The sequence below is a fragment of the Molossus molossus genome, unplaced genomic scaffold, assembly GCF_014108415.1.
Source record: "Molossus molossus isolate mMolMol1 unplaced genomic scaffold, mMolMol1.p scaffold_m16_p_19, whole genome shotgun sequence".
In the NCBI taxonomy this organism is placed as follows: Eukaryota; Metazoa; Chordata; class Mammalia; order Chiroptera; family Molossidae; genus Molossus; species Molossus molossus.
Window position 1 is genome coordinate 373823 of NW_023425354.1, and position 27709 is coordinate 401531.

The 27709-nt window shown below is 46.4% G+C and overlaps 1 protein-coding gene across 1 annotated transcript; it reads left to right on the forward strand.

Annotated features, from left to right (window-relative positions):
* On the forward strand, positions 1–27709 carry WDR45B (WD repeat domain 45B). Its single transcript, XM_036269614.1, has 10 exons — positions 1–115; positions 6115–6189; positions 14977–15078; positions 19843–19930; positions 21207–21301; positions 23562–23752; positions 24295–24380; positions 25382–25483; positions 25860–25981; positions 26401–27709. Exons 1-10 carry the CDS (start codon positions 49–51, stop codon positions 26505–26507), a joined length of 1035 nt encoding a protein of 344 aa, XP_036125507.1. The 5' UTR covers positions 1–48; the 3' UTR covers positions 26508–27709.

Consider the following 27709-nt stretch of genomic DNA (forward strand, 5'->3'; position numbering starts at 1 on the left):
CGAGCGGTATGCGGCGCTGACGAGCGGCGGACCCTCCGCGGCGGCGCCATGAACCTCCTGCCCTGTAACCCCCACGGCAACGGACTGCTCTACGCCGGTTTCAACCAGGACCACGGTGAGGGCGCCCCTTCGCGGCCGGCCCCTCCCCCGGGGCCCTCACACTCCCGGGCCTCCGCCCCCCGGAGCCCCCCACGCCTCGACGTCCGCCCCCCGGAGCCCCCACACTCCCCGACGTCCGTCCCCCACAGCCCCCCACATTCCCGGAGCCCCACACACCCCAGCCTCTGCCCCCGGAGCCCCCACACGGCCAGCTCCCCAGGCCCCACGCCCCACGCCCCGCCATCCCGCCGCCGCTCCCCCTCGAGCCGGCTGCGGGTGTCTCTGGTCTGGGCCTTTGGCTGCTCTCGGGGCGGCGGCTGCTCCCCGTCCGGCCCCCTCCCGGCCGCGCCCCCAGTGCAGCGCTCCCGCCGGCGGCCAGCAGCCCGGAGCCCCGGGGCCGCGCGAACCCTCGGACCCCTCCCCGCCCGCGGCCTCCCGCGGTGGGACCGGCGGCCTCTGTCTGCGGGTCTTCCTCGCGGCTCGCGTTTCCCCGGGCGCCTGAGGATCTTTGGCAAATAAGCGGGGAGTTAGCTGGAAAATGCTGCACTTTCTTTCCAGCTGCCTAGTTGCACTTTTTTTTTCTTGAATTTTTATGAGTTTGTTCCAGCCAAGCTGACGACATGTGCCGTGGAGTAAGATCTCAGATTTTCCCGAGAATAACAGTTTTGCAGCTTCTTGTCTGCACTTGAAGGAGGGGACCGGAGGAAGCTGGGGAAAGCAAGGTGGGGACGGGATTACCGAGCGCCGACGAGGTCTGCGCTCTGGAGGGGACACCCCTGCAGCCGTCGCTCCTGGCCTCTCCAAGATGTGTTCCCTACTTACACCCTTTCTTAATGCGTTTTGTTTTTGCGAGAGAAACACTGATTGTTGTTGTTCCCCTTATGCATTCATTGGATGATTCGTACAGGTCCCCTGCCGGGGATCAAACCCGCAACTTCGACGTACTGGGACCACACACTGGAACCCACTGAGGCATCCGGCCAGGGCCCCTAATTACACTTTTTTTTTTACCCTCACCGCGGACATTTTTGCAATTATCTTCAGATAGAGCAGGAGGGAGAGAGGGAGAGAGAAACATCAACTGGTTGCCACCCACAGGACCCCAACCGGGCGGGGGCAAACCGCAAGGAGGTGCGTGCCCTTAGCCCCTAGTGGGAACTGAACCAGGGTCTCGGTGGTCCTTGGGCCAAACCGGCCAGGGCCCTTACACTTTTTATTGACGAGATTCTCTCAGGCCTAGTTGGGTGGTATTTTTGTTGGTTTCAATCAGAAAGTGTCACAACCTGAAAGGCCTGCAGGAGGAACTGGGGTGCGGAGCTACTTCTCCACTGCAGACTTACAAGGTCTCCCCATTGGGAAGAAAAGAAGTACCAGCTGTTGTTCAGGGACAGGCTGCTAAAAGCTTTTTCTATGTGGGCTTCAGAAGTTTTGCTTTTGGAGAGAGTCAGAGCATGTGCTACAGGATCCAGTGTTTGTAAAGATAACTTGGAATAGACATGCAGTGCTTGCCTAGCTCATTGGCCTGCTCGCTTTGTGCTTGTGCTGTGGTGGACCTGTCCACAGGCTTTGCGTGTCAAAGGAGAGCTACAATATGCCTGAGAAAAGCCCAGGTGAGAGGTGGGAGGCATGCAGGCTGTGAGGTGGGGTCGGACGTTTTCCTCAGTTGTGGAGGAGGCAGTTAGACTGAAGGTGGAAAGGCTGGAAAGGGTGTGGGCGCCTTGGGCTAAACGAATGACCACAGGTGGTTTGGGTTTGGCCTGAGGTCAGGGATTATGAAGGAATATGATCGTGAGGTGCAAAGGTGTTTGGGGCCAGATATTGGACTTTGGGCAATGATTTGTTGGCTGAACATTTTGGGTTTAGATTCCAGAGGAAGGAGAGTACGTAATAGTTTTAATAATAATTGAGAACTCTTCAAGAAACTAACAGTGTATGAACAACTCCTTAAGAAATATGCTTTCAGTGAAAAATGTCTGGCTGATATTAAGGGAAGGGAAAGATAACTATAATAAATTCTCAAAAGCAAAAAGCTTAGTGGCTGGAAGCCATTTAATGCAAGAAAACTATCTTTATGTACTTACCTGCCTTAATGTCAAAGGAGGAATCTTTGTATTAAGTTTCAGTGTAAGGATGGTGCTCAAAAGATGCTAATTAAGAAACCAGTGAAGTTTATAATATTTTTATAAAGACTTCCTTAAAGACTATTTTTAAAATATAGTTTGGCTAGTCCTGGACAGTTTGGCTCAGCGGTTGGAGTGAGGGCCCTTGGACCTAAGGTTCTCAAGTTCAGTTCTGGTCAAGGACACATAACCTGGATTGTAAATTTGATCCTCCACCCGAGTCACCATTGTGTGGGAGGCAACCAATCCATCGATGTTTCTCTCTCTCTTCCTCCCTCCCTTTCACTCTAAAAATCAATGGAAAAAGATCCTTGGGTGAGGATTAACAACAAAAGTTAATTTAAAAAATATAGCTTTGCCCTGGCCGGTTTGACTCAGTGGTTAGAGCATCAACCTGCGGACCAAAGAGTCCCAAGTTCGATTCTGGTAAAGGGCATGTACCTTAGTTGTGGTTCGTCCCAGGTCCCGGTTGGGGTTGTGTGGGCGGCAACCAATCGATGTGTCTCACATCAATGGTTCTCTCTCTCTCCCCCTCCTCCCTCTCTCGCTCCCACTCTGAAGATAAATGTAAGAGTATCCTGGGGTGAGGATTAAAAAAATATGTGTGTGTGTGTATAGCTTTGGGTTTTATTTTGTTTTTAAATTTACTTATGTTTTAGAGAGAGAAGAAAGGCAGGGGGGAGAGAGAGAGAGAGATATCCATATAAGAACAAAAAATGGGTGGGCTGCCTCCTGCCTGCCCCCCCCCCCCCCCCCCGAGATCCAGCCCGAAACCTGGGCATGTGCCCTGACTGGGAATTGAACCAGCAATCTCTTGGTGCATGGGACAGTGCCTAACCAACTGAGCCACACTGGCCAAGGCTGATTTTTTTTTCTTTTCTTTTCTTTTTAATTTCACCTGAGGATATTTTCCCATTGATTTTTAGAGAGTGGAAGGGAGGGAGGGAGAGGAGAGAGAGAGAGAGAGACATTGATGTGAGAAAGACACATTGGTTGGTTGCTTCCAGTGGATATCCTGACCAGGGCCAAGGGATTGAACCTGCAACCCAGGTATGTGCCCTTGACCAGGAATTGAACCTAAGACCCTTAGGTTCTTGGGCCAATGCTCCAACCTCTGAGCCAAACTGTCCAGGGCTAATTTCTCTTCTCTTCTCTTTTCTTTTTTTTTATTAATCCTCACTCGAGGATATTCTTCTGTTTATCTTCAGATAGAGTAGGAGGGAGAGAAAGAGAGAGAAACATCAATGTGAGAGAGACACATCAATTAGTTGCCTTCTGCATGACCCTGAGCAGGGTTGGGGACCAAACCGAAACCGAGAATTGCATTTGACCAGAATTGAACCCACGACTCTTTGGTCTGTGGATCGATGCTCCAACTGCTGAGCCAAACCGGCCAGGGCCTTAATTTTTATTTTTAATTTTTACACTAAGTGTTTTTAACTCTCTCATTATAATTTTAGGCTTGGAAATAATGTTTTAAAGGACGTTTGCTCATAATTTTAAATTATTCAAACTTTTGACTTGTCTTTTTCTAAAGATAATTTGCACTGTAGTTGAAGACTAAGTGTTGATATGTCCATTTCTACTGTCCGGCTACCTGCATTTCTTATTGCGCCATGGGGAGCACAAGTGTTTGGCTGTGTACACCTTCTCTGGAGGCTGTCCTGCCCTGCCTGGAGAACCCCTGAGGCCACACACTGCCTGCTGAGCCCGCTTCACTGTAGTTCTCCTGTGTGTGGGGAGTAGTGCATGTGGTCCATGTATAGGAGCATGCCCCTGTGTGATTACCAGGCCCTCTTGGGCTTCCAGCACTGCCAGCTGCCCAGGGGTGAGGATTCTCTGGAAAAATAAGATAGTAACCATGCGAAGGTTAATGCCATGTTTCATATAATAACGAAGTTAAATCAGTTAATAATTAAAAAAAAAAAAAAGATAGTAAGGATGATACCAGCCTCCTTACAAAGTGGTTTCCAACATTTTGGTATTTGTAGTACCTCTCCTTTTCACTTTTTTGTCAAAGTATACTACACTTACAGAGAAGTGCAGATATCCTAAGTGTTCAGCTGGATAAATTCTCCAAACTGAATTCACCTTCGGCAGCATTCACCCAGCTGCCTGTGTTCCTTCCTGTCACTCTGACTTCTGTTGACATAGAACAGTTTTGCCTCTCTCTGTATTTTATTTTTATTTCGGACTCTTTTTTTTTTTTATCCTCACCTAAGGACATTTTTTTTTTTTCGTTTTTTGTTCAGATAGAGTGGGAGGGAGAGAGAGAGAGACAGAAACATCGACGTGAAAGGGACACATCGAGAGGTTGCCTCCCACACGACCCAACCAGGGCCGGGGACAAACTGCAACCGAGGTACATGCCCTTAACGGGAACCGAACCCAGGTCTCTCTGGACCGCAGGCCGGCGCTCTAACCGCTGAGCCAAACCGGCCAGGGCTATACAAGTCTTATAAGAAATGTATGTGTTCGCCATGGCCGATTTGGCTCAGAGGTTGGAACGTCAGCCTGTGGACCAATGAGTTGCGAGTTCAATTCCGATCAGGGGTGTGTGCCTCGGTTGCGGTTCTTCCCTGGCCCTGGTTGGGGTCGTGTGGGAGGCAACCAGTCGATGTGTCTCTCTCACCTCGATGTTTCTCTCCCTCTCTCTCCCTCCCTCCCACTCTGTCTGAAGAAAAATGGAAAAATATCCTTGGGTGGGGATTTAAAAAAAAAAAAGAAGTCTGTGTGTTCTGGTGAAGACACATAAGATAGATGCAGGCTTAAAACCTGGGGAAGTTGTAATAGTTGAGTGAGAATGGGAAAAGAGTTGACTCCTGTATTTCCATATTTTCCAGGAATCAAAGTTCTGATATCTCTGTCCAGATTACATGATTTCAGTAGAACAAAGAGGGAGTTACAACTCAGAATAAGTTAAGAGATAAATAACATGGCACTTTTGAGTGAGTCTCAGATTCCAGGCTCTGACAAGATGCATTTCAGAGCCATAGTGTTGATTGCACAACATAGTTTCCAGCTCGCTGGGGTAGCTGTCGTAGTCCTTGAATCTCATGTTTTGTGGTTTTGTAAGTAACTTGGACAAAAAAATAGAAGCATGCTTCCCACTTTGGGAAGGGTGGCTGCCAAAGTAGAATGACTTGGTTCCAAAGCAGGGAGCTAGCAGAGGAGCACTGGAGGCCTCAGCGTTGGCGCTCAGACCTGCTGCTCAGGTGCTGAGGGCTTCGAGGCAGACCTTGCAAGGGAGAACTGGAGAGTTTGTTCTTCCAGTCACAGGCTTCGTATGAACCAGTAGTGGGATGTGGTGGCATTTAAGGAGATCGGTTTGATCTTGGGTCCCATTGTCATCTTGAAATGGGTGCTTCTTCAGTTCCTAATGGTACCATTTATCTCCCCCTTTTCAGCCTGGTCTGTCCATACCTGCTGGGATTCTCATCCCAGAGACATGCACTTACTTGTTTGTCATTTCCTCTTTATGACTTGGTACCTGGCACAGTGCTCAAGAGATGTATTTGACATGATGAGGCCAGTGGTGAATATTCAAGGCAGGTGTTGACGTAAATGCACAGTGGCTCATGCAGGTAGACAGTGAATGAAGTGTTTCATGTTTCAAGCCGAGCCTGGCCCATGGGAATACCACAGAAGGGTCCTGCAGTGGGAAGTTGGAGTGAGTGACTCCAAAGCCTCCCTTACATGTGAAATGACAAACCGAAACTGTGTGCTTGGATGTGCACATTGTTTAGTAACTGCCCACTAGGAGAGTGGTTATGGCATGTGCTGACCATGTCTGTGTGGTCTGTGCATCTGCAGGTATTCTTGGCAGAGGCCACTCCAGGCCTGGGGTCCTGAGCTGAGACCCCAGTAACTGATCAGTGTGTCTTTCTCGATTTAGGATGCTTTGCATGTGGGATGGAAAATGGATTCCGAGTCTATAACACCGATCCACTAAAAGAAAAAGAGAAACAAGGTAAGGAGTAACTGACATTTCATGGTTTATCTCCTTTTCCAAACCTCACAGCCTAAATTTTTCCCCCCTTTATTGATTTTAGAGAGAGAGGGAGAGAGAGAGAAACATCGATGAGAGAGAACATCAATCGACCACCTCCTGCATGCTCCCCACTGGAGATCTGGCCCACAACCTGGGCATGTTTTCTGACTGGGAATCGAATCAGTGACCTCTTGGTGCATGGGTTGATGCTCAATCACTGAGCCACACCAGCCGGACCTCATAGCCTAAATTTTATCTCGCAGGTGGAAGCAGGGGGACAGCTGGTTTTAAGAAGTAAGTAGGGTTTAGAGTCATGTTACTCCGTCAACTTGGATGGAGCTGTGCTCTTTCTTTCTCTGAGCTTCTACGGCGCCTGGCTCTGCTAAGTGCCAGGATACAGTAGTGATTCAGCAGGCAATGACCCAACTGATTTCTCCAGTGAATTGTCAACTTTGAAGCGTCTGCGTTTGTGATCGAGACCATTTTCAGTCTTCTGTTGAATGTAGAATTGTAAAGAACTCAAGTGATGGTTTAATTACAGCAGGTGGGACTCTTAACTCTTAGTGAGTGACCAACACTTAGAAATATTTGTAGCAGTAAAACTATGTTTTCTTGGAATACAAGCTGGGATCAGAAATTCTGTTGGTGAAATAAAATAATGGTGGTCCTTTTCCCATTTGACAGGAAAAAAATGTTAAATTTACTGATGGAACTTTTTCAATTTGTTTTTTTTCTCCTACATATTTTTCTTAAGCTCTTAGTGTTTCCTGGTCCTGCTGGGAGAATCAAGCACTGCCAATGGATGAACAAATCTCAGATAAATCATAGAACATGAGAAACATCCTTTTTCTTCCTGCAGTTATAGTTTTGGTTTTTATTCAGTGTACAAGTTACATTTTTTTTTTTTTTATCCTCACCCGAGGACATTTTTGCATTTTTTTGTTCAGACAGAGCGGGAGGGAGAGAGAGAGGAAGAGAGAGAGAGAGAAACATCGATGTGAAGGGACACATCGAGTGGTTGCCACCCGCACGACCAACCAGGGCCGGGGACAAACCCGAGGTACATGCCCTTAGCGGGAACCGAACCCGGGTCTCTCTGTACCGCAGGCCGACGCTCTAACCGCTGAGCCAAACTGGCCAGGGCCAAGTTACATTTTTTGATGCTAGAAATTTCTCATCTGTAAGAGGAAGTTACTGCATCCTGCTGTTCCACTAAACAGCCCCCTTCCATTTTAACAAGTAATACTCTACATCAAGGATTTTCAGGGGTTTTTTTGTGTGGTTTTTCTTTTGATAGTGGAACCCCTTTGTCAAACCAAGCTCTTCTGTACAACCCTGGTATATAACCCAATAAGTGGTGCTTTACATGTAGGAGTTTATTTTGTATGCTTAGGTGTGTAACTTTCATTTATTAGAGGAAGACAGTATAGCCTGGCAGTGAAGGCCCAGACTCTACACCACCCACATTGTTTAGATCCGAAATCTTGGCTCTGACCCTTATGGGGTTGCTGTGTGACCTTGGGCAAGTTTTTCACCTTCTCTTGGCCTCGATTTCTTTATGTGTAAAATAAGGATAACTTCCTGCTTCCTAAGGTTATTGTAGAGATGAGTGAAGCAGAATAGGTGAAGCATAGATGAGTGCCAGTCGCATGTGAAGCCCTGTGCAAGCGTGTGCCCTCACAGTCTGCAGCAGGAGCCCTATTGCTCTGATGGCGGGATACTCCCATTAGTCGCCCACACATCTGACTTCTGTTCATTTTTTTTGGTTACATAGTGAATTAAGACAACTCTCCCTTTTTTTCTCCCCCTTTATTAATTTTAGAGAGAGGAAGGGAGAGAGGGGGAAACATCGATGAGAGAAAATATCGATTGGCTACCTCCTACATGTCCCCCACTGAGAATTTAGTCCACAACCTGGGCATGTGCCCTGACCGGGAATCAAACCAGTGACCTCTTGGTGTATCAGTCCACACTCAACCAGTGAGCCACACCAGCTGGGCAAGACAACTCTGCTATATACAGATAGTTACAAAATATTTTGAAACAGCTTGACTTGCAAATTTCAGGATTCGTTTTACTTAAATTGACCCAGAAACTTAGAAGTTAAAGAGTCGATTACTAGCAGCATATTAACAGTTGCTTCCTAGTTAAAGAGATGTTTGGAATAAATTTAGGATTCTTATACAAGTATGTTAGAGAAGAAGCACTAAAACTCCTGAGTTTCGGGAAGGGTTGCAGCTCTCGATGTGTGTGTGTGTGTGTGTGTATGTGTGTGTCGCTGTCAGCACTAAGCTCACTGTCTCTGAGCTCAGCTTGTGGATTTGCTGCCATGCTTTTTCCTTTTTTTTTTTGTTAATCCTCACCCGAGGATATTTTTTCCCATTGATTTTTAGATAGAGTGGGAGGGAGAGAAACATTGATGAGAGAGAGACACGTTGATTGGTTGCCTCCCACACGTAAATCGAATCTGCAACCCAGGTATGTGCCCTTAACGGGGAATCAAACCTGCTACTCTTCGTGTTCAAGCCAACACTCTAACCACTGATCCACGCTGGCCAGAGTGGTGCCATGCTTTTTGATGATGCATTTTATCAGGTGCAGATTTACCTATATGCACTTGTAGGTTAGTCTGCTGTGACATTTCTGGTGACTTAACTCAACAGTGGAAAACTGGCAGAAGACTTGGGCTTGTTCTTTTGTTATCTTGGAGGTTTGTTCTTAAATGAGAAGGAAGGAAGTGCGCCTGCATCACAGTGGTCGGTCCTGGATCCGGCTCTCAGCCTTCTCTGCAGTGTGACTGACACTGAGGAGGGAGACTGATGAGCCGTGAGCAGAGTGCCTCTTCCTGGCCTGCCCACTGTGGCAGGGACCAGGAGCTGGAGGCAGCTTTCTTCCATCTCCCTCTAAGATGCTGTAGGTCATACCTGGAATGGGTTCGCTCACCCGTCAGAGTAGCACTGTTCCCTCCAGCAGCCTGTCTGGCGTTCTCATAGTGATTCTGTGAGGTCAAAGTGTAGACTCAGATTCAGATGTCACACACACATATGAACTTACACGAGAAAGAATGTTCAACAGTTACAATTTGAACAAATTAAGATGTGTCAAGAATGATACATTGGATAAAATAGTAAAACCCAGTGGTTATAGAACTATTAAGAGGACACATAAACATCAACTCCACCCTCATTTGGAAACAAGTCTCCTATATTACAAAGGTGACTAGAACTCAGTAAGCTTTCACAGTCTGAAAGGTAGTAGAGATACAGAGTGTTTCCTTGTCTTCAGTGCTACTCATGTTCCCCTTCATGTGACCAGCGCTCACCGATGTGACATTGGCAGCACCGTGTTGGGAGGTAGAGGGGACACAGAGACCTAAAGGGAATGTCATGTGATTGAGGTGGAGTAGCAGGTGAGCCGTGTGGGTAATGGTCAGGTATATTCTGGCAGTGAGTGCAGCACTAGGGGCTGGGGATACATTGATGAATAACGTGGACAGAGTGCTTGTTGAGATGCACCAAGTATCTGGAAAGAAAAGGTGACTTATATGTACATTATTCCTGATGCTAGCCAGTCCAACAACCTGACTGACCTGACCGTGTGTTGTGGGGCTTAGCCATGGCCCATAATTCGTTACAGCTAATTTTTTAGAAAATTGTGTGGGCTTCATGCATGTTGGGTGAAGGGATTAGAGAGAAATGAGAAGCATGTGAGATGGAAGTGAGCAAGCTGATTGCTGGGAGCGTCCCTAAGTTAGTGAGTAGCTTAAGTGAGAGTGTGGAGAAGCAGACAGTATTTGACCTTTTTTGATTGGCTGATTACTGAGCATAATGTCCTCAAGTTCATCTATATTGTACCATGTGCCAGAATTTTCATCCTTTTTAAGGCTTCATAATATTCCATTATAATATAATATGATATGGATAGACCACATTTTATTTTTCTCTGTGTAGATGTTTGGATTGCTTTTATCTCTTGGCTATTGTGAGTAATGCTGCTATAAACATAGGTGTGAAAATACCTCTTCGCGACCTTCCTTTCAGTTCTGTTGAGTATATACTGTGCTAAGAAGAGGGATTGCTGGATTTATGTGGTGCTTCTGTTTTTAAATACGCACCATCCTGTTTTCAATAGCGGTTGTACCAGCAGTATGTAGTGTTCCTGTTTCTCCACATCCTTGCCTATTTTCTGCTATACACTTGGCCACTTTAAGGGTTGAGGTGACAGGTATCTCTTTGTGGTTTGACTTGCATTTCTCTAATTTTAGTGATATTGAACATTATGTGTTCAACACATATTTTCATATGTGTGTTGGATATATCCCTCATATTTGGAGAAATGTCTACGCAAGTCCTTTGCCCATTTTTAAATTGGGTTATTTGATTTTTTGTTGTTATTGTTGGAGTTGTAGGAGTTCTTTATATATTTTGGATATTCATCAGGTATATGATTTGCAAATATTATTTTCTTCTATTCTATAGGGTGCCTTTTCACTCTGTTGATTTTGTCTTTTTATGCATGACAATTTTTAGGTTTAGTGTGCTCCCATTGTCTGTTTTTGTTTTTGCTGCCTGTGCTTTTTTTTTTTTTTAATCCTCACCCGAGGACATTTTTCCATTTTTTATTCAGATAGATTTGGGGGGGGGGGAGCGAGAGAGAAACATCAATATGAAAGGGACACATCGAACGGATGCTACCCGCACGACCCAACCAGGGCCAGGAACAAACTGCAACCGAGGTACACGCCCTTAGTGGGAACTGAACCGGGTCTTTCCGGACTGTAGGCCAACACTCTAATCGCTGAGCCAAACTGGCCAGGGCTGTTGCCTGTGCTTTTGATGTCATATCCAAGAAATCATTGCCGGACTTCGGTCAAGATGACAGCGTAGGTAAATGCAGTACTCGCCGCCTCCTACAATCACATCAAAATCACAACCAAACTACAGAACAAACATCTTCAGAACTGCCTTAAATCGAGCTGAATGGAAGTCTTACAACCGTAAAATTAAAGAAGAAGCCACATCCAGACTGGCAGGAAGGGCTCATCCCACTCCCACGTGTGGCGGATAAAAATCAGGAGGGATGCTCAGCTGTGAAGGTCCTCCCTGAGGAGTCTGGGTCCCCGTCCCACACCAGGTGCCCAGCTCAGGGTTCCAGTGCCAGAAGAAAAGTCCCCATAATTTCTGGCTGTAAAAACCAGCAGGAACTGAGGCTGCTGGAGTCCCAGGCAGTTCCTCTTAAAGGCTCATGCATGGACTTACTCAAAACCCACTCCCTCTGAGCTTCAGCATGGAGGGAAGGCAGCTTGAAAGGCACCAGAGAAGTATGAGGAAGAACTGAGTTGTTTGGCTTTGGGGTGAGGGCTGGAGAGTCATCTTTCTCCCGGACATGTGCTGGCAGAGACTGTTGTTCCTTTGGTGAACCCTTCCCCCATGGGGCCCACAGATGGGCACCACATCTGGGACTCCAGCCACCTGGCTCACAGTGTTTGCCCCACCCTGATGATTTCCTGAGGCCCTGCCCCACCCAAGTTGGGCCCACGCAAGCTGGTTCCAGTGGCTTTACCATAGGATTGACGTGTCTTGGATCCTACTTCAGATTTCTCATTAACAAGCGACATCTGGTTTCAGTAAGCCCCATACCTCTCGCTAAGTGGCCTCAGGCCCGGCACCAGTCTTGGTTCACAGCTTGGCTTTGCCTGGGCACCTCCAAGCCCAACACAAGAAGCAGCCATCGGCAGATCTCTTTGTAGCTTATGCCTGGTGGCCCCAGATAGAACACAGACAGTGGCTGGCCTTGTCCCAGAGCCAGCACTCCCAGTGGACAGCTTTAGACCACGTCGAAGCACCACCACCCAACGTCCACAAGTGATACACTCAGTGAGTGGATTCAGTGGGTACCAGATCCCTGCTGAAGTAAGTCTTGCTCTGTGTGGTGGGCCCCTGCACAGCGTGGGCACAAGGTATTCAGTGGTTAGTGGGCACAGCCAGCCCTTGCAGCTGATCAGCCTCGGTAAAACCCTCCTTTTGACATGCCACCAGCAGTCAAGACTCAATTACAACAGAAGGGCGAACAGTCCATACAAGGGGTGCACCTCGACGGCCCAGCTGGGTGATCAGGGAGGCTGTGCCACTGGTCTCTACAGGATACCTACTACCACAGGCTGCCGTAGGAAGCCTAGGAGACACACTAACTCTACCTAATACATAGACACAAACACAGGGAGGCAGCCAAAATGTGGAGACAAATAAACATGTCCCAAATGAAAGAACAGAACCAAACTCCAGGAAAAGAACTAAATTAAATGGAGATAAGCAATCTCACAGATGCAGAGTTCAAAACACTGCTTATAAGAACACTCTATGAACTTAGTGATAATTTCAGGGAACTTCATGAGAACGTCAGGGAACTTAGTGAGGACCTCAAGAGCATAATAAAAGACCAATCAGAAATGAAGGATGCACTAACTGAAATAAAGAATAATTTACAGGGAACTGATAGTAGAGTAGTGAAGCCAAGAAACAAACCATCGATTTGGAATATAAGGAAGCAAAAAACACCCAATCAGAACAGCAAAAAGAAAAAAGAATCCAAAAACATGAGGATAGTATAAGGAGCCTGTGGGACAATGTCAAGTGTACCAACATTCACTTTATGGGTGTACCAGAAGGAGAAGAGAGAGAGCAAGAAATTGAAAACCTATTTGAAGAAATAATAACAGAAAACTTCCCTAACTGGGTGAAGGAAACAGACATATAAGTTCAGGAAGCACAGAGAGTCCCAAACAAGATGAACCCAAAGAAATCCATACCAAGACACATAACATACATCATCATCAAAATGCCAAGGGTTAAAAAGACAGAATTGTAAAAGCAGCAAGAGAAAAGCAGTTATCTACAATGGAGCTCCCATAAGACTGTCAGTCAGTTTCTCAAAAGAAACTTTGCAGGCCGGAGGGGAGTGGTAAGAAATATTTAAAGTGATGAAAAGCAAGGACCTACAACTAAGATTATCCTCAAAGCTATCATTTAGAATCGATGGACAGAGAGAGTTTCCCAGACAAGAAAAAGCTAAAGGAGTTCACCACCTAACCAATATTATATGAAATGTTGATGGGTCTTCTTGAAGAAGAACAAAAATATGAACAATAAAATGACAATAAATACATATATATCAACAATTGAATCTACAAACAAAATGAGCAAGCAGAACAGAAAAGCACTTCTAGATACAGAGATCTTTTTGTTGGTTGCCAGATGGAAGAGGGGATGGGTGAAAAAGGTGAAGGGGTTAAGTACAAATTGGTTGTTAGACTGAGGAACCTCAAAGGGAAGGGGGAGGTGAAGCGGGAAGAGATAAACCAAAGAACTTGTGCATATATGCATAACCAATAGACACAGACAGTAGTGTGGAGAAGGCAGGAGGGGAACGGGAGTCGGGAGGAGGAGGTCAAGGGGGGAAAAAAGGAGAGACATCTGTAATACAGTGATACCTCGGTTCTCGAACGCCTTGACTTTCGACCAAATCGGTATTCGACCAAATCGGTATTCGACCAGGAGATTCGAGAAACTTTTGTCTTGGAATCCGAACAAATATTTGGAACTCGAACTTCCGAGATGAGCCGAGTTGAGCCGAATGGCGTTCATTCGGCCCAGCGCGCCTTGCTTGCGTCATCAGTGTGAGTGCAGAGAGAGAGTCACGCTTTGTGGAGAGAGTCACGCTTTACACTGAATTTAGCTCTTAGACGTACTGTACACTTTTATTTCTTGTTGAGACTTATGTTTTTCTACATATTATATACAAATTAGGCCAGTAAATAGGCATTTTCTGGGGCTTGGAACGAATTAATCCAGTTTCCATTATTTCCTATTGGTTTTCATTGCTTCGGTTCTCGAACAATTTGGTTCTCGACCGTCCTCCTGGAACGAATTATGTTCGAGAACCGAAGTATCACTACATTCAACAATAAAGATAAGATTAAAAAGAAAGTCATTGCCATGTTCAGCGTCATGAAGATTTTGCCTATGCTTTCTCTAGCACCTGATGAAAATGGAATCATCTTGTGCAGCTATGACTGAACAGGTAGAGGCTGGTTCTTAGGCTGAGTTCTAACTTTTAGAAGTTTCGGTTCCTCACTTGCCCTTTTCTGTGCCCTCACTGTCCCAGGAGCTTGCAGTCATTTCAGACCAGAGTAAGGTTGTGGAGAACAGGGTGGAGTGGTCCTGCTGTGATAAACCACACAGTGGTGGGGTTTGCTTCTCTGAGCCCCACACTTCTCATCGGAGCTCACTTCACCTTTACCATGTCCCTTCTGTCTGGAAGGACGTGCAAGTCTGCTGGCGTTTATTTTCATATAACTCGTGGACATTCTTGAGCATTTCAAACTTTTGTGGGAGGGGTGTTTAAATGGTTTTTAAAAACTTCATATTTTGCATTCAAGTGTTTAGCTTCTTCTCAGCTTACAGATTTTGCTAAACCTTAAAATATGAATTTAAATATGTCATACATTTTGCTACATTGGCTTCTTAGGGTGTTTTGTGCTCAGTGTTTATATGTGAAAGTAGTTAATGGGTGACAGGATGCTAAGAGATGTCTGAAGGTCATAGCTAATTATTTTACCTAGTCAGTCTTCATTCTCATTTCTGATGGTAGTTAGATGCTATAAATTGTTGATTAAAAATAAAATGTCAATTGTTACATTTCACCTCTTCTTTTTTTTAATTTAAATTGTACAATATACATGCTAACTTCTTTTTAATATCATTTCAGAATTTCTGGAAGGAGGAGTTGGCCATGTTGAAATGTTATTCCGCTGCAACTATTTAGCTTTAGTTGGTGGTGGGAAAAAGCCGAAATACCCTCCCAACAAAGGTAAAGTCATCATGCATTTAATACTTGTGCCTCAGGTATAATAGCTTCTTGGACTTTTTTTTTTTTTAATTTTCACCTGAGGACATTTTTTTATTTATCTTCAGATGAGGGGGGAGGGGGAGAGAGAGAAAGAGAAACATCCATGTGAGAGAAACACATTAATTGGCTGCCTCCTAAAAGACCTCCACCAGAGCCGGGGATCGAACCACAACTGAGGTACGAACCTGTGACTCTTTGGTTTACAGGCATCCACTCTAACCGCTGAGCCAAACCGGCTAGGGCACTTCTTATACTTTTTAGACCATCTTTGTGTCTTTAGCCACATTTGATCTCCCTGAAGTCCTGTGCAGTATGAAGGACTAACCACTGGGAAATAAATATCCAGAAAGAGTGTCTGGTGTGTGATGTTCCCAGGAAAAGATGTGTGACGAGGGTCACTTGCTCACATTGGCATAGAGCCTGTACTTTTCAGTTAATGCTGGCTTAGTGGGGCACGCTGTGCCTCTGTACCCCATTTTGTTCTGGGTATTCTGCTGTGGGTTGGTATCATAAATGTCATGAGTTTATTTTAAGGGTTAGGGGGGTTATTATTTCTACAGAGAGCCATTGACTCACAGAAACATTAATAGAACAGAAAATTCACTGTGGCTCTAGGTTTAAGGATATCGTTTTTGGGTGTGTGTGTGTGTATAAAGACATTGTAATGTGAAGGATCTGCTTCTTTTCAAGTAAGAGATAAACAGAAAATTTTACCAACCACAGCCATATACTTCATCCTGTAAACTAAATACCGCTTGGAGGGAGAGAAAGAAACCTGGGGAAGGAGGGTAGCAGGTAGATGGGGGTATGCAGATCCAGGGGGCCTTGAATACCAAGTTGGGGTGTGGTCAGGAAAGCACTGTCATCAGATCTTCAGGAATGTTGTTTTCTAGAAGCAGTGTGTGAGACAGTGAAGAGACCCCAGAGGCCGGAGGCAGAGATGGGAACACAGAAAGGCTGGTAGAGGGAAGCAGGTGTGGTCACCAGTCCAGTGTTGGAGACAGATGGAGGAGGATGAGGCCTGAGAAAAGGCCCCTGGGCCTGGTGACGTGAGTGATCTCTGGCAGCCTTGGAGGACTACTGAGTTGTAGCCTACTGCGACTGGTTTCAGAGTGGGTCAGAGGTGGAGGATGAGGTAGACTGCTGTCTTTCAAAGTGTGGTGGGAAGTAGTGAGGGAGGTCTTCCTATAAAGAGTAAGGTAAGGGTGGGAAGTTTTCCAGGATGTGCTCTGGGCATGAGGGTAAGCTGGCAAGAACTGTTTGAGACCCTGTGCCATGGGTAGTAGCTGAGGCCTGATAGGGATGCAAAGAAAGGGAGCGTTGGGTAGGCACAGAAAGGCTCAGAGTTCTAGATGACCTTGACAAACTGGGATGCAGAGGAGCCCGATGGATTGTGTAGAGGTGATACAGGAAGTGGAATCACCCTCCTGTGAGGATTTGCCTTGATAACCCTTCCGAGCAGCCAGGCTCTATGTGTGCAGACCCCTCCAGCTTGTCACAGAGGCTTAAGAGCCAAAGGCCCAGCTTGCTGTCTGGGTCACTGCCGGCACTGGCTGGTGTGCAGGGCCTGTGGCTGTGAGCCCTGGAAGAGGTCACCCAGAAGAGACATGGAAGCTGCTGTGCTTGGAGAGCCGGGGTGTGTGTGTGTGTGCGTGCGTGCGCGCAAAGGAGTAAGAGTTACTTTAGCTGGGGATGGGCAGAAATCCTGCTGCTTGATCTTCGTGGTCTTGTCGCAAAGGGTTTTGTTGATGAAGAAAGGAAGGTAGGAGCCTGGCTCCACCTGTAGCACTGTTGGGGCAGGGGTGTCACATGACCCCTTGGGCGCTCTCAAGGGAGCAGGCCGACTGGAAAATCTGGGATCTCATTTACCTTTAACGTCTTATTCTGCCCTGCAGTGTGGCTCAGTTGGTTGGAGCATCATCCCATGCACCAAAAGGTGGCAGGTTCAGTTCCTGATCAGGGCACTTGCCAGGTTGCAGGGTTGATTCCCAGGGATCGATTCCCAGTCTGGGCACATGGGAGAGGCAACCTATTGATGTTTCTGTCTCCCCGCCTTCCCTTCCTCTCTCTGGACTCAATAAAAATGAATAAATAAAAATGTTTTATGCTTAGTTAAAAAAACAAAATTCCAAGAATAAAAGCATCTCTGCTATTTTACTGACTTAGAAGAAAACTTATCAGTGAAATTTAAATCTACTTTTTTTAGAGTGCTAAAGGCAATTGTAAAAAACAGCTTGGTCTGTTTAAACTTGTGTAAGATTGAAAATACTTTTTTTCAATAATGTCAAAATTACTTCTTAAATTTACTCTTAATATTTTAATTAAAAATTAAGGTGCATGTTGAAATGTAAAGAATCTTTGGTGGGTGGGAAGCAGAATAAAACAAGACTGGTGGTCACAGCGAGACACACGAGCTGAGTTCTCACGGTGACTACCCGGTGCTGCTCAGGCCGGAGGCCCTTGTCAGTTGGTCATGAGCTTAGGACAAAGAAGGAGAAGTCCAGAGGGGTCCGTGATAATGACTGCACCGTTTGCTATCAGGAACTGTATTAAAAGACACAGACAAAACCCTGCACAATAAACTAAAATATTCGGCACTCTGCTCACAGCCCTTGAGGGCTTTTTCCCATCATCCAAGACATTGTGTCTGGTCCCTTTTCTTCTGTGAGGTGGATTTGTGCCGCTGCCTCTGGGGCTTCATCACACCTTAACAGACATTTTACATTTTTGAAAATGGAGTTCACCTAGATTTTTGACACCCTTAATTGACATCGCTTATCTGCGAATCCTGTCTGGTTTGAGCCAGTTTACATTTGTTTGGAATTATAGACTTTTTGGTATTCAGTGCAGAACCAGAGGAAGTTTACTTTTGAATCAGTTATAAGAGTAGAAGTGTCCTTTGCCCAGAAGGTTGTGAACATGTAGGTGTTAGAAGCTGTTTTCAATAAGGTGATTGTTGACTGAGGCAGTTATTCCACTTAGTGTTAGTGTGTTAGTCATTAGTGCCCCTCAAGGGGGAGCCCACATCAGAGATTTGTTAAGTGGAGAGATTTCTGGAACAAAGATGGTACTTTAAAGGAGCAGGAAAACAAGACTCTCTACTTTTTATTTTTTTACTTTATTGATTTTTAGAGGGGAATGGAGAGGGAGAGAGAGATAGAAACATTGATGAGAGAGAGCATTGATCAGCTGCCTCCTGCACCCCCACCCCACCCCACCCCCCGCACGCCCCTCTCTGGGTATTTGGCCCACAACTTGGGCGTGTGTCCTGAATGAGAATTGAACTGGCGACCTCATGGTGCATGGGTCAATGCTCAACCACTGAGCCACATCAGCCGGACTCTACTTCATTTATTGAATGATTATAAATTTTAAGTACCCTCTTTTGTTTGTTTGTTTTTTATCCTCACCCGAGGACATTTTTCCATTTTTTGTTCAGATAGAGTGGGAAGGAAAGAGAGGGAGAGAGAGAGAAACATTGACGTGAAAGGGACACATCGAGTGGCTGCCACCCGCACAACCCAACCAGGGCCGGGGACAAACTGCAACCGAGGTACGCGCCCTTAGCGGGAACTGAACCCGGGTCTCTCTGGACCACAGGCCGACGCTCTAACCACTGAGCCAAACCGGCCAGGGCAAGTAACCACTGAGCCAAACCGGCCAGGGCAAGTAACCTCTTCAATAGTAAATAAGTTTTATGGTATTTAATAATAAGTTTGGTAATTTTTGTAGGCTGGTGTGAAATTCTCTTAATCTGAATGAGTGTTAAGTCACTTAGTTCATTCTGGCAGACTTACACCTGAATTTGGCCTCCAGGACTCATGTTGGTTGTGGTGTCAGGGCCTTTAGGGGAAACATTCATTCCCTCCCATCTTGGTCACCTTGCCCATGACTGTTGAGGAGAAAGTGCTTTTCCTCACCTCACACCCTTTATAGGGGCTTTTCAAGTAGAGAAGATGAAAATGGCGGATACCACATTCCCTTGCAGGTCCCTAGCACTGCTGGTCAGCATTCTCAACCTCAGAGGTTATCTGTGAGTTATCTCAGTCCATGGGATGCAGACTCCTAGTCCATCCTGATGAAACTCTGCAGCCAGAGCAGGCAAACATTTCTGAGCTTGAAGAACTGGAACGGTCAGGTGCGGTGAAGTCCCCGGCCTGGGCTTTTATGCACCTGACTTCACACTGAATCTGACCCAGGTTTCCCTCTAGCACTTGAACATTTAGAGGCAATGTTTAGGCTCAGTCAGGTGGAACCCAAGAAAGAGTTGGGAGAAATTTGCCTGAGCACTAGGCAAGGTCTGTCAGGAGATGAAAGCATGTGTGAGTAGGTGCAGGCCCATGTGTAAGGGGGCTGTGAGCACTGACACGGGGGAGAGGAAGGAACAGGAGAATCCTGAGTAGGAGGGGCAGGTCTAAACCTGGGAGGGAGAGCATCTCTGCCTGGTCAGATGATTGTGGTATAAGGACCCCTCAGGCGGCCAGTGTGGCTCAGTGGTTGAGCATCGACCCACGCACCAAGAGGTTGCCGGTTCAATTCCCGGTCAGGGCACATGCCCAGCTTGTGGGCCCAATCCCCAGGGGGGGCATGCAGGAGGCGGCCAGTTGATGTTCTCTCTCCTCGATGATTCTAGCTCTCTCTCCCTCTCCCTTCCTCTTTATATAAAAAAGGACCCCCTCAGAGTGGCCTGTTTATTGTGTTCATAAATTATTTCTGATATTTCAGTGATGATCTGGGATGACCTGAAAAAGAAGACTGTTATTGAAATAGAATTTTCTACAGAAGTCAAGGCAGTCAAATTGCGGCGAGATAGGTAGGTTTGATATCCAATTTTAAAAAGTGGAATAATCACTTTCTCTGAAAATGGCCTAAACACTTTTATGTTGAAGGGAAAAATGATCAGGCAAATGATGTATTAAGATGTGGTGACTGTAGTTCACTGTCAGAGGACATACGGATGATTTATGTGCTGCAAGGAAGGCAGAGTATTTTACAGGCTCCAAGGGTCCTGAGAACAAGGCGGCAGTGGGCATGGACGGAGTGCACCTGCCTTGAACCAGGTCTTTGGCCTGGCGCTGCCCTCGGTGGCTCTTGTCCTTCAGGAGAGCTGCCCCCATCCAGCAGGTGCAGACTGAAGACACATGTTTGTTTGTTTGTTTTTTTATCCTCACCTGAGGACATTTTTTTCCATTTTTTGTTCAGATAGAGTGGGAGGGAGAGAGGAAGAGAGAAACATCGACGTGAAAGGGACACATCGAGTGGCTGCCACCCGCACAACCAACCAGGGCCAGGGACTAACTGCAACCGAGGTACGCGCCCCTAGTGGGAACGGAACCCAGGTCTCTCTGGACCACAGGCCGACGCTCTAACCACTGAGCAAAATCGGCTAGGGCTGAAGACACATGTTTTGAACCAGGCTTTTCCAAAAGCTGCCTCAATAAACGTTTTCAATGGAAAGGTAAAGGAAAATTTAGAGACTCCTCAGTGAGACGGTGTCTTCAACCTGTTGAGAGCAGGTTTTTTTCTCAGCTGTTGCCTTCAGAGTGTAGGGAAGTATTAAAGTTTTTTCTTAGTAGGTAGCAAAGCTTCACTAATTTGGAGTTATTCTGATATGATTTACATACTATATTCAGCTGTGGAGGGCAAAGACACTGAACAAGGTGAATGTCATCCCTGCATTCTTAGTCTGTTACTTCCAGTGAAGTCAGTGTTTAGGGGGACCCGTGATGATGCAAACACTGGACCAAATCCAGGACTTCCCCTTCCTGGCATTTCTAAATTATCCAGACACGTCTAAAAGCACATAGAAGTGGGATTTCTGTCCCATGTTACTCCAGATGGACTATAAGATGGTGATATCGCCTTAAATCTCAGGTCTTTAGTCGGTCTCTACCAGGTGAGAGGTGCTTGCTCATTAGTGCTGACTGAGCCCCCAGGTGACTCTCAGGTGACTTGCTCCAAGACCTCTCCTGCAAGGGCCCCAGATTCAAGCAAGAAGAATCCTTTTTTATGTGGTGTTTAGAGTTTAAAGGTTCAAAATGATAACATATCTTTGGGGAGAGGAATTCTGATTGTTTTTTTCTTTCTAGAATTGTGGTTGTTTTGGACTCTATGATTAAGGTGTTTACATTCACTCACAATCCCCACCAATTGCACGTCTTTGAAACCTGCTATAACCCTAAAGGTAAGAAATTCAGAGGAGGCGTGATGAGGCTTCCAGGCTGGTCTGTCTGAGGGCCCTCCTTGTGAGATGGCCCTGAGGTGTCGTGAGACACTCGCTGGGAGACGTGGTCTGATTCCTTCTGCACCCTTCCCTTGCTCCCTCCACTTCCTCCTGGGCGACCCTTCCCAGCATTTCCTGGTGCTCGGCAGTGTTCTCAGACCTCACCTTGATCATGGGCCTTCACAGGATTTTTCAGGGAGATTGTCAGCCCTTCAGGAGCTCTGAGGTAGGCTCTGGAATCTTTTTCATTGAATTCTGAGGCATTTTCTTTCCTTTTTCTTTCGGAGGGCAGATTGCTTGTGGCTGACTTTGTTCATTATATCAGCTTAGTTTCTTTTTAAAAATTTTGTTGTTCTTTTCCTAGCTTTAGAGAATATAGTTTACCTACTCATTTTGAGTATATCATTTGATAAATGTTAGTAATTGTTGAAAGTTGTTTAACTACCACCACAGTCAAGACTGAACAGCCCCTTCACCCAAAAAAGTTTCCCCAGATAGACAGTGCCCCTCCCCCACCCGACCTTCAAATTTTGCCTTTTCAGATGTTTGGTGTCTTCCTCTTAGCTTAATATTTGTAAGATTCTTCCATGTGTCTTCCGCTCCTTTCTGCTGTGAGCAGTGCCCGTGGCGAGCCTGCACCACAGCTGCTCATCCGTGCACTCCGCTGCTGTGAGTGGGACTTGCTATGGGTGTTGACGTGCAGGTCTGTGTGGAGCCCTGTCGGGCAGTTTGTTTGGTGAGAGTGTCGTCCAGATGCACCAGGGTTGGGGGTTTGATCCTTGATCAGGGCATATACAAGAATCTACCGATGATTGTGTAAATAAGCAGAACAAATTGACCTTTCTCTCCCCTCCACTCCTTTTGAAAATCAATAAATAAAAATTAAAGAAGTAACAGCAAATTTTCGTGTGGATATATTTTTTTGTTTCTCTGAGGAAATACTGAGGAATAGAATTGCCGGGTCATACTGTATACACACGTCTAATGCTACAGAATACTAACAGAGTGTTTCCCAAAGTGTCTGTCCAATTTTGCATTCCCATTGGTAAGTTATGAGACTTCCAGTTGCCAACACTGGATTTTGTCAGATTTTTTAAACTTTAGACTATGTTCTGGGTGTGGTAATAGTATCTCCTTGAGGACTTGTGATAGAAGCATCTTTTCGTGTGCTTTATTGCCATTTGTATGTCTTTAGTGAAGTATCTGCAGATCTTTGCCCGTTTTAAAATTGTTCATTACTTAGTTGTAAGAATTGTTTATATATTCTGGTTAAAAATATCAAATTAAGTATAAGCATTTTCTGGTTCCTTTTATTCTGTTCTAGTGATCTGTGTTTCTGTCCTTATGTCAACACCAAACTGCCTTAATTTCTGGAGCTTTAAAATATTTCTTACACCTGGCCAGTGTGGCTCAGTGGTTGAGTGTTGACCCATGCACCAAGAGGTCACTGGTTCAATTCCTGGTCAGGGCACATGCCCAGGTTGTGGGCCACATCCCCAGTGGGGGGCATTCAGGAGGCAGCTGGCTAGTCATTGTTCTCTCTCATCCATGTTTCTCTCTCCCTCCCCCTCCCTCTCTCTCTGAAATCAATAAAGAAAAAAAATTAAAATATTTCTTGCAATTAGGAAGTATAATATAAGTCCTCCAATCTTGTTCTCATTTTACAAACAAATGTTTGACTATTCTAAGATCTTTGCCTTTCCTTTTAACTGTTAGTATCAGCTTATCTCTTTCTTCAGAAAAGCCTGTGGAAACTTGAATTGTGGTTGTACAGAAGGGTGGACGACTAGATTCCAATCCATGACCATAGTGTAGCTTCATCTGTCAGATCTTTGGTTTTCTTTTACAACGTGTCATAGGGTCTTACAATCTGTCACTGGACTTATTTGTAAAGTATTTTATTTTCTTTTGCTATTGTTAGTGGAGCAATTTTCAGATTTTACAAATTTTAATTCTCTGTGCCTGGCACCACAGAAGACAGACATCTGATAAAGTGTATTCAGTAAGTTCAGCAAATGTTCCTAATTATGCGATGGTGTCATGGGAGGCAGCATTGCTTGGCCCTCTGATACCCTTTGTGACATAAATGGAAACCCACAGATCTTACTCTTTTCCTTGGAAACTGGAGAGCAGAGAGCAGGTTTGGACAAGGCTCTGCATGTGGGAAAGCAGAGGCTTTGAAGATGCTTGTGAATCCTTGACATGTTTTCTGTCTGTTTAGGCCTCTGTGTCCTGTGTCCAAATAGTAACAACTCCCTCCTGGCCTTCCCTGGCACACACACAGGCCACGTGCAGCTTGTGGACCTGGCCAGCACCGAGAAGCCACCTGTGGACATTCCTGCCCACGAGGGCGTTCTGAGCTGCATTGCACTCAACCTGCAGGGAACAAGAATTGCAACTGCGTCTGAAAAAGTAAGCAGGTGTTCCTGCCCTTGCAGAGGTCATGTTCCTTCCAAGCTGCCCTCCCACCCCTTATGACTTCACAGACGGGCTCTGCAGGAAACAAGTCCTAGTTGACAGAGACGGTCCAGAAGTCACTTGACCTTGTCGCCTCATCTTTTGGCAACAGAATTGCAGCGTTACTTTTTCTAGAGCTGGCTGTGGGAGTTACAGTTAAGGTGCCATTTCTCTAGGTGATGAGCTGGCAGCTCTTGAGGGACAGGTCAGCCTGGCCCAGGTGTTCTTTCGGGCATCTGCCAGGGGAACAGATGCACAGGGTTAGTCAAGGGTCCCGAGTCTCCCTCACCCTCGCTGGCCCCTGCCCAGAGCTGTCAGACTAAAGGGCCATCTGCCCATTCTTAGGGACGATGCAGGGAAAGGTCAGGTTGTAGGTGATGGTGTGGGTGAGTTTAGGAGAAGGGTGGAGGGACCAGTGAGTTTGTTGAATATAAGTCACTGAAAAAACTAAAATGTTGTGAATCTTTGATAATGAAACACTTCACTGTTTTTCAAAGGGGACCCTTATAAGAATATTTGATACTTCATCAGGGCATTTAATCCAGGAATTACGACGAGGATCTCAAGCAGCTAACATTTATTGGTAAGGACGACCACTACTTCTCCCTAGACAAGGCCACTGCTTTAGGCTGATGCACTGAAATGGGCCCTGTGTGATCTGGAGGGACAGTCGAAACCCCTGGGCAGCAGACAGGAGGCGGTTATGTTGGGGGGAGGGCAGGTCGTGTTTCAGTTCATTTTTTTATTATTAGTTATAATATGTATGATGGGGATACACACAAAAGTAGAAAAGTAATTACCATTAACCCATCACCCTGCTTCAGAATTTATCAATATTGACCAGTTTTATGTTACCGCTTCACTTCTTAAGTATTTTAAGGTGAATATCAGAGACCTTGTGGCTCATCTGTCATCACTTCTGCCGCCTCTGGGAGACTGAGCTGCTCTCTCCACCATAGTTGCTACCACACCCCCCGGTGCCTGCTGTACTGTAGTGGCTGGACCCTGCTTGGGCAGGATTCACTTTCTCCATCTGTGGTTTTTGTAGGTGTTGAGTAGCATTTGGGTCTGGGGATTAAAAATCTAATTCATATATAAATTCAGTGAGTGTACCTGTGGGCCCTGTGGTGTGCAGCATGCTCCCCTGCCTGCTCTCCAGGCCCCCTCCAGCAGAGCCGGCGCCTCCCAGCCCAGCTGATGCCCCCTTCTAGAGGGGCAGCCTTTGCCTCCAGAGGGCAGGGTGGTCAGAAAAGTGGAGTTTTTCTCACCTGAGTGGCATGTGGGGGCAGCCTCAGGGCCACCGGGGCTGTAGTCAATCTGCAGGAAGCCCCTCCCTGTCCCTGGCATCCAGCCTTGTCCGTGCACCCAGGGAGGTACCTGCTTGTGACATGCAGGGTTGTGCTGTGGCTTTGACCTCCTGGTCCCATGGTGAGAACTACAGGCTTGCTCAAGGAGGGGCAGTTCTTAAATCACTGTCTCGAATATGGAAAGGCCAGGGGGCAGGCGCCAGTTCGATGGGCTTGCTGCTGTGGCTGGGCTGGGCTCCCCCACATCCAGTGACACCTGAGCCTGGTTTCTCTGCAGCATCAACTTCAATCAGGACGCGTCCCTCATCTGCGTGTCCAGTGACCACGGCACAGTGCACATTTTTGCTGCTGAAGATCCAAAAAGGAATAAACAGTCTAGGTGGGTTTCCAGAAGGGCTCAGCTGTGCTCCATTGTGGGCGAATGCAGCGTGAAGTCATGGTGGGGCCTTCATGCTGTCCCTTCTGTTCTGTGAAAACAGTGCATTATTATTTCCTGTCGTCTACTCCTTAGAAAATGTCTGCTGAGGACCCAGGCACCTTGATCCTGAATGCCCATGGCTGTGTTTGTGTTCGCTGTGTTCAGAAAATTAATGTAGTGACAGTAGAAATCTGTGCCCGTTATTTTTTTATGTGAAAAAAAAAAGTTCATAGCAAAAATAGAATTCAAATTATTAAGGCTAAAGCTGTGTTAAAGAGAGCTGTGTCTTTACGTTACGTGAGTGTAATTCCTTTCCTTTTCTTCCTTGTCCTCATAGTTTGGCATCAGCCAGTTTCCTTCCCAAATACTTCAGTTCCAAGTGGAGTTTTTCCAAGTTTCAGGTTCCCTCAGGCTCTCCATGCATTTGTGCCTTTGGAACGGAGCCAAATGCTGTCATTGGTAAGTGGTCCTTCCAGAGGAGAATGACAAGCCCCCTACACCCCTACCCCAGTGTTGGCTGTGCTAACCCAGCTCTACTGGGGGTACCGTGCATCCCACTCAGGGCCTACACAACCATGTGGGGTGTTACCAGCTCCCTGCCCTTTGGGGTTTCCCAGTATATCTTGGGGGCAAATCAGGTGGTTTTTGAACTGATGACCAAAGAGGTTTTTTTCCCTATTGCCAACACTTCCAGAACATTTGGGACTCTTGGCCATGTATGTGCTCAGTGAGGAAGGGGCACCTCTGGCCATCCACAAATTCATGCACAAATCAGCTGCTCAGTGCTCCGCAAGGCATTTCAGTTGAGCTGAGCGAGGGCTGCTTGCTTTGAACTTTGCGGGAAGACATGTGAGTAAACTGGTCTCCTTCTGTCGCAGCAATTTGTGCAGACGGCAGCTACTACAAATTCCTGTTCAACCCCAAGGGGGAGTGCATCCGGGACGTCTACGCGCAGTTTCTAGAAATGACCGACGACAAGCTGTGACTCTTCACCCAGAGTGCAATCAACGCCCGTGGCCGAGTGCCCCCAAAGTGCCGAGTGTGCCCCACAAACTCCTGGGGCTGGTGCCAGCACCCCTGGGCCTTGTGGGTGACAGGCTGGAGGGACCGTCCAGGGACCTTGGTCTTGAAGCCATAGGTGGTTGTGTGTTTTCCTGAGCAAGCTTCGCATCCCCAGTGTTAGCGGACGAGCCGCAGAGGCACCCCAGACACTCAGGTGGCTCTGAGCAGCTTGGCCGTGATGCCAGCTCCAATGGCTCTGCTTCCTCCCACCTGCAGGGGGCTCCGTACAGACTTAGGGGCTGGGCTGGGAAAAGGGTGGACAACAAATTTCATCATTTTCACTGAGTCTATAATGGGGAAATGAGCAGATGTGTAAATGTTAGTTCTTATATTATAACCAGATTTAAATAGAAAAATACCAGCAGCTTGCCTTAGAAAAGGAGAAAGGAATTTTCTCCCATCTGAACATGAAGGAAAGCGACACAGCTGTGTTAGAGAACACAGGCGGGCATTTCCCTCATGAGTCCCGCGTCCTGGTCCTCCCGCGCCTGTTGTAGCCCTGGTTGGTTGTGTGCGCACCTGCTGGCGTCCCTTCTGCCGGAATTGAGGCAGACGCCAGGCCCACCCTGTGAGTAGGGCACTTTGGGGTCTCCTGGTGAGACTCTCGGTGAAAACTGAGTTTTCCTGTTGTGTGCACAGGCTCCAGGCATTAGTCATAGGAGAAAGCGCCACTTAATTTGGAGGATATGAAGGGAAACATTTGACATCTCAGTAAAGTGGAGCGGGAGGCCTTAGCCACCATGTCCACTTCCCTGTCTCACCACCTTTTTCATCCCCAACATCTATAAGAAAAGCTGCACACGAATGTTGTGAGAATGAAAGGCACACAACTTTTTTTAACATTTGGTAACAAAAACAGGTTATGGGCTCGACGTTGTTAGTACTACTTGAGGACTATATTTGATTTTCTTAAATCCCCTTTAAAGAAACCTAATTTATGGTTTTGATTTCAGGTGCAAACATTTAAAACCTGCAGCAAGTTCTCCGTCTCGCCAGGTCTTTGCTGTCGTGTAATCTGCTAACTGTGTATGTGGGTTCAGCGTAAAGCATGCGTGTTCCTCTCATGTGTATTTAATCATGAAATTTAATTTTGCACACTTATTTTTAATGTTTCCTTTAAATAAA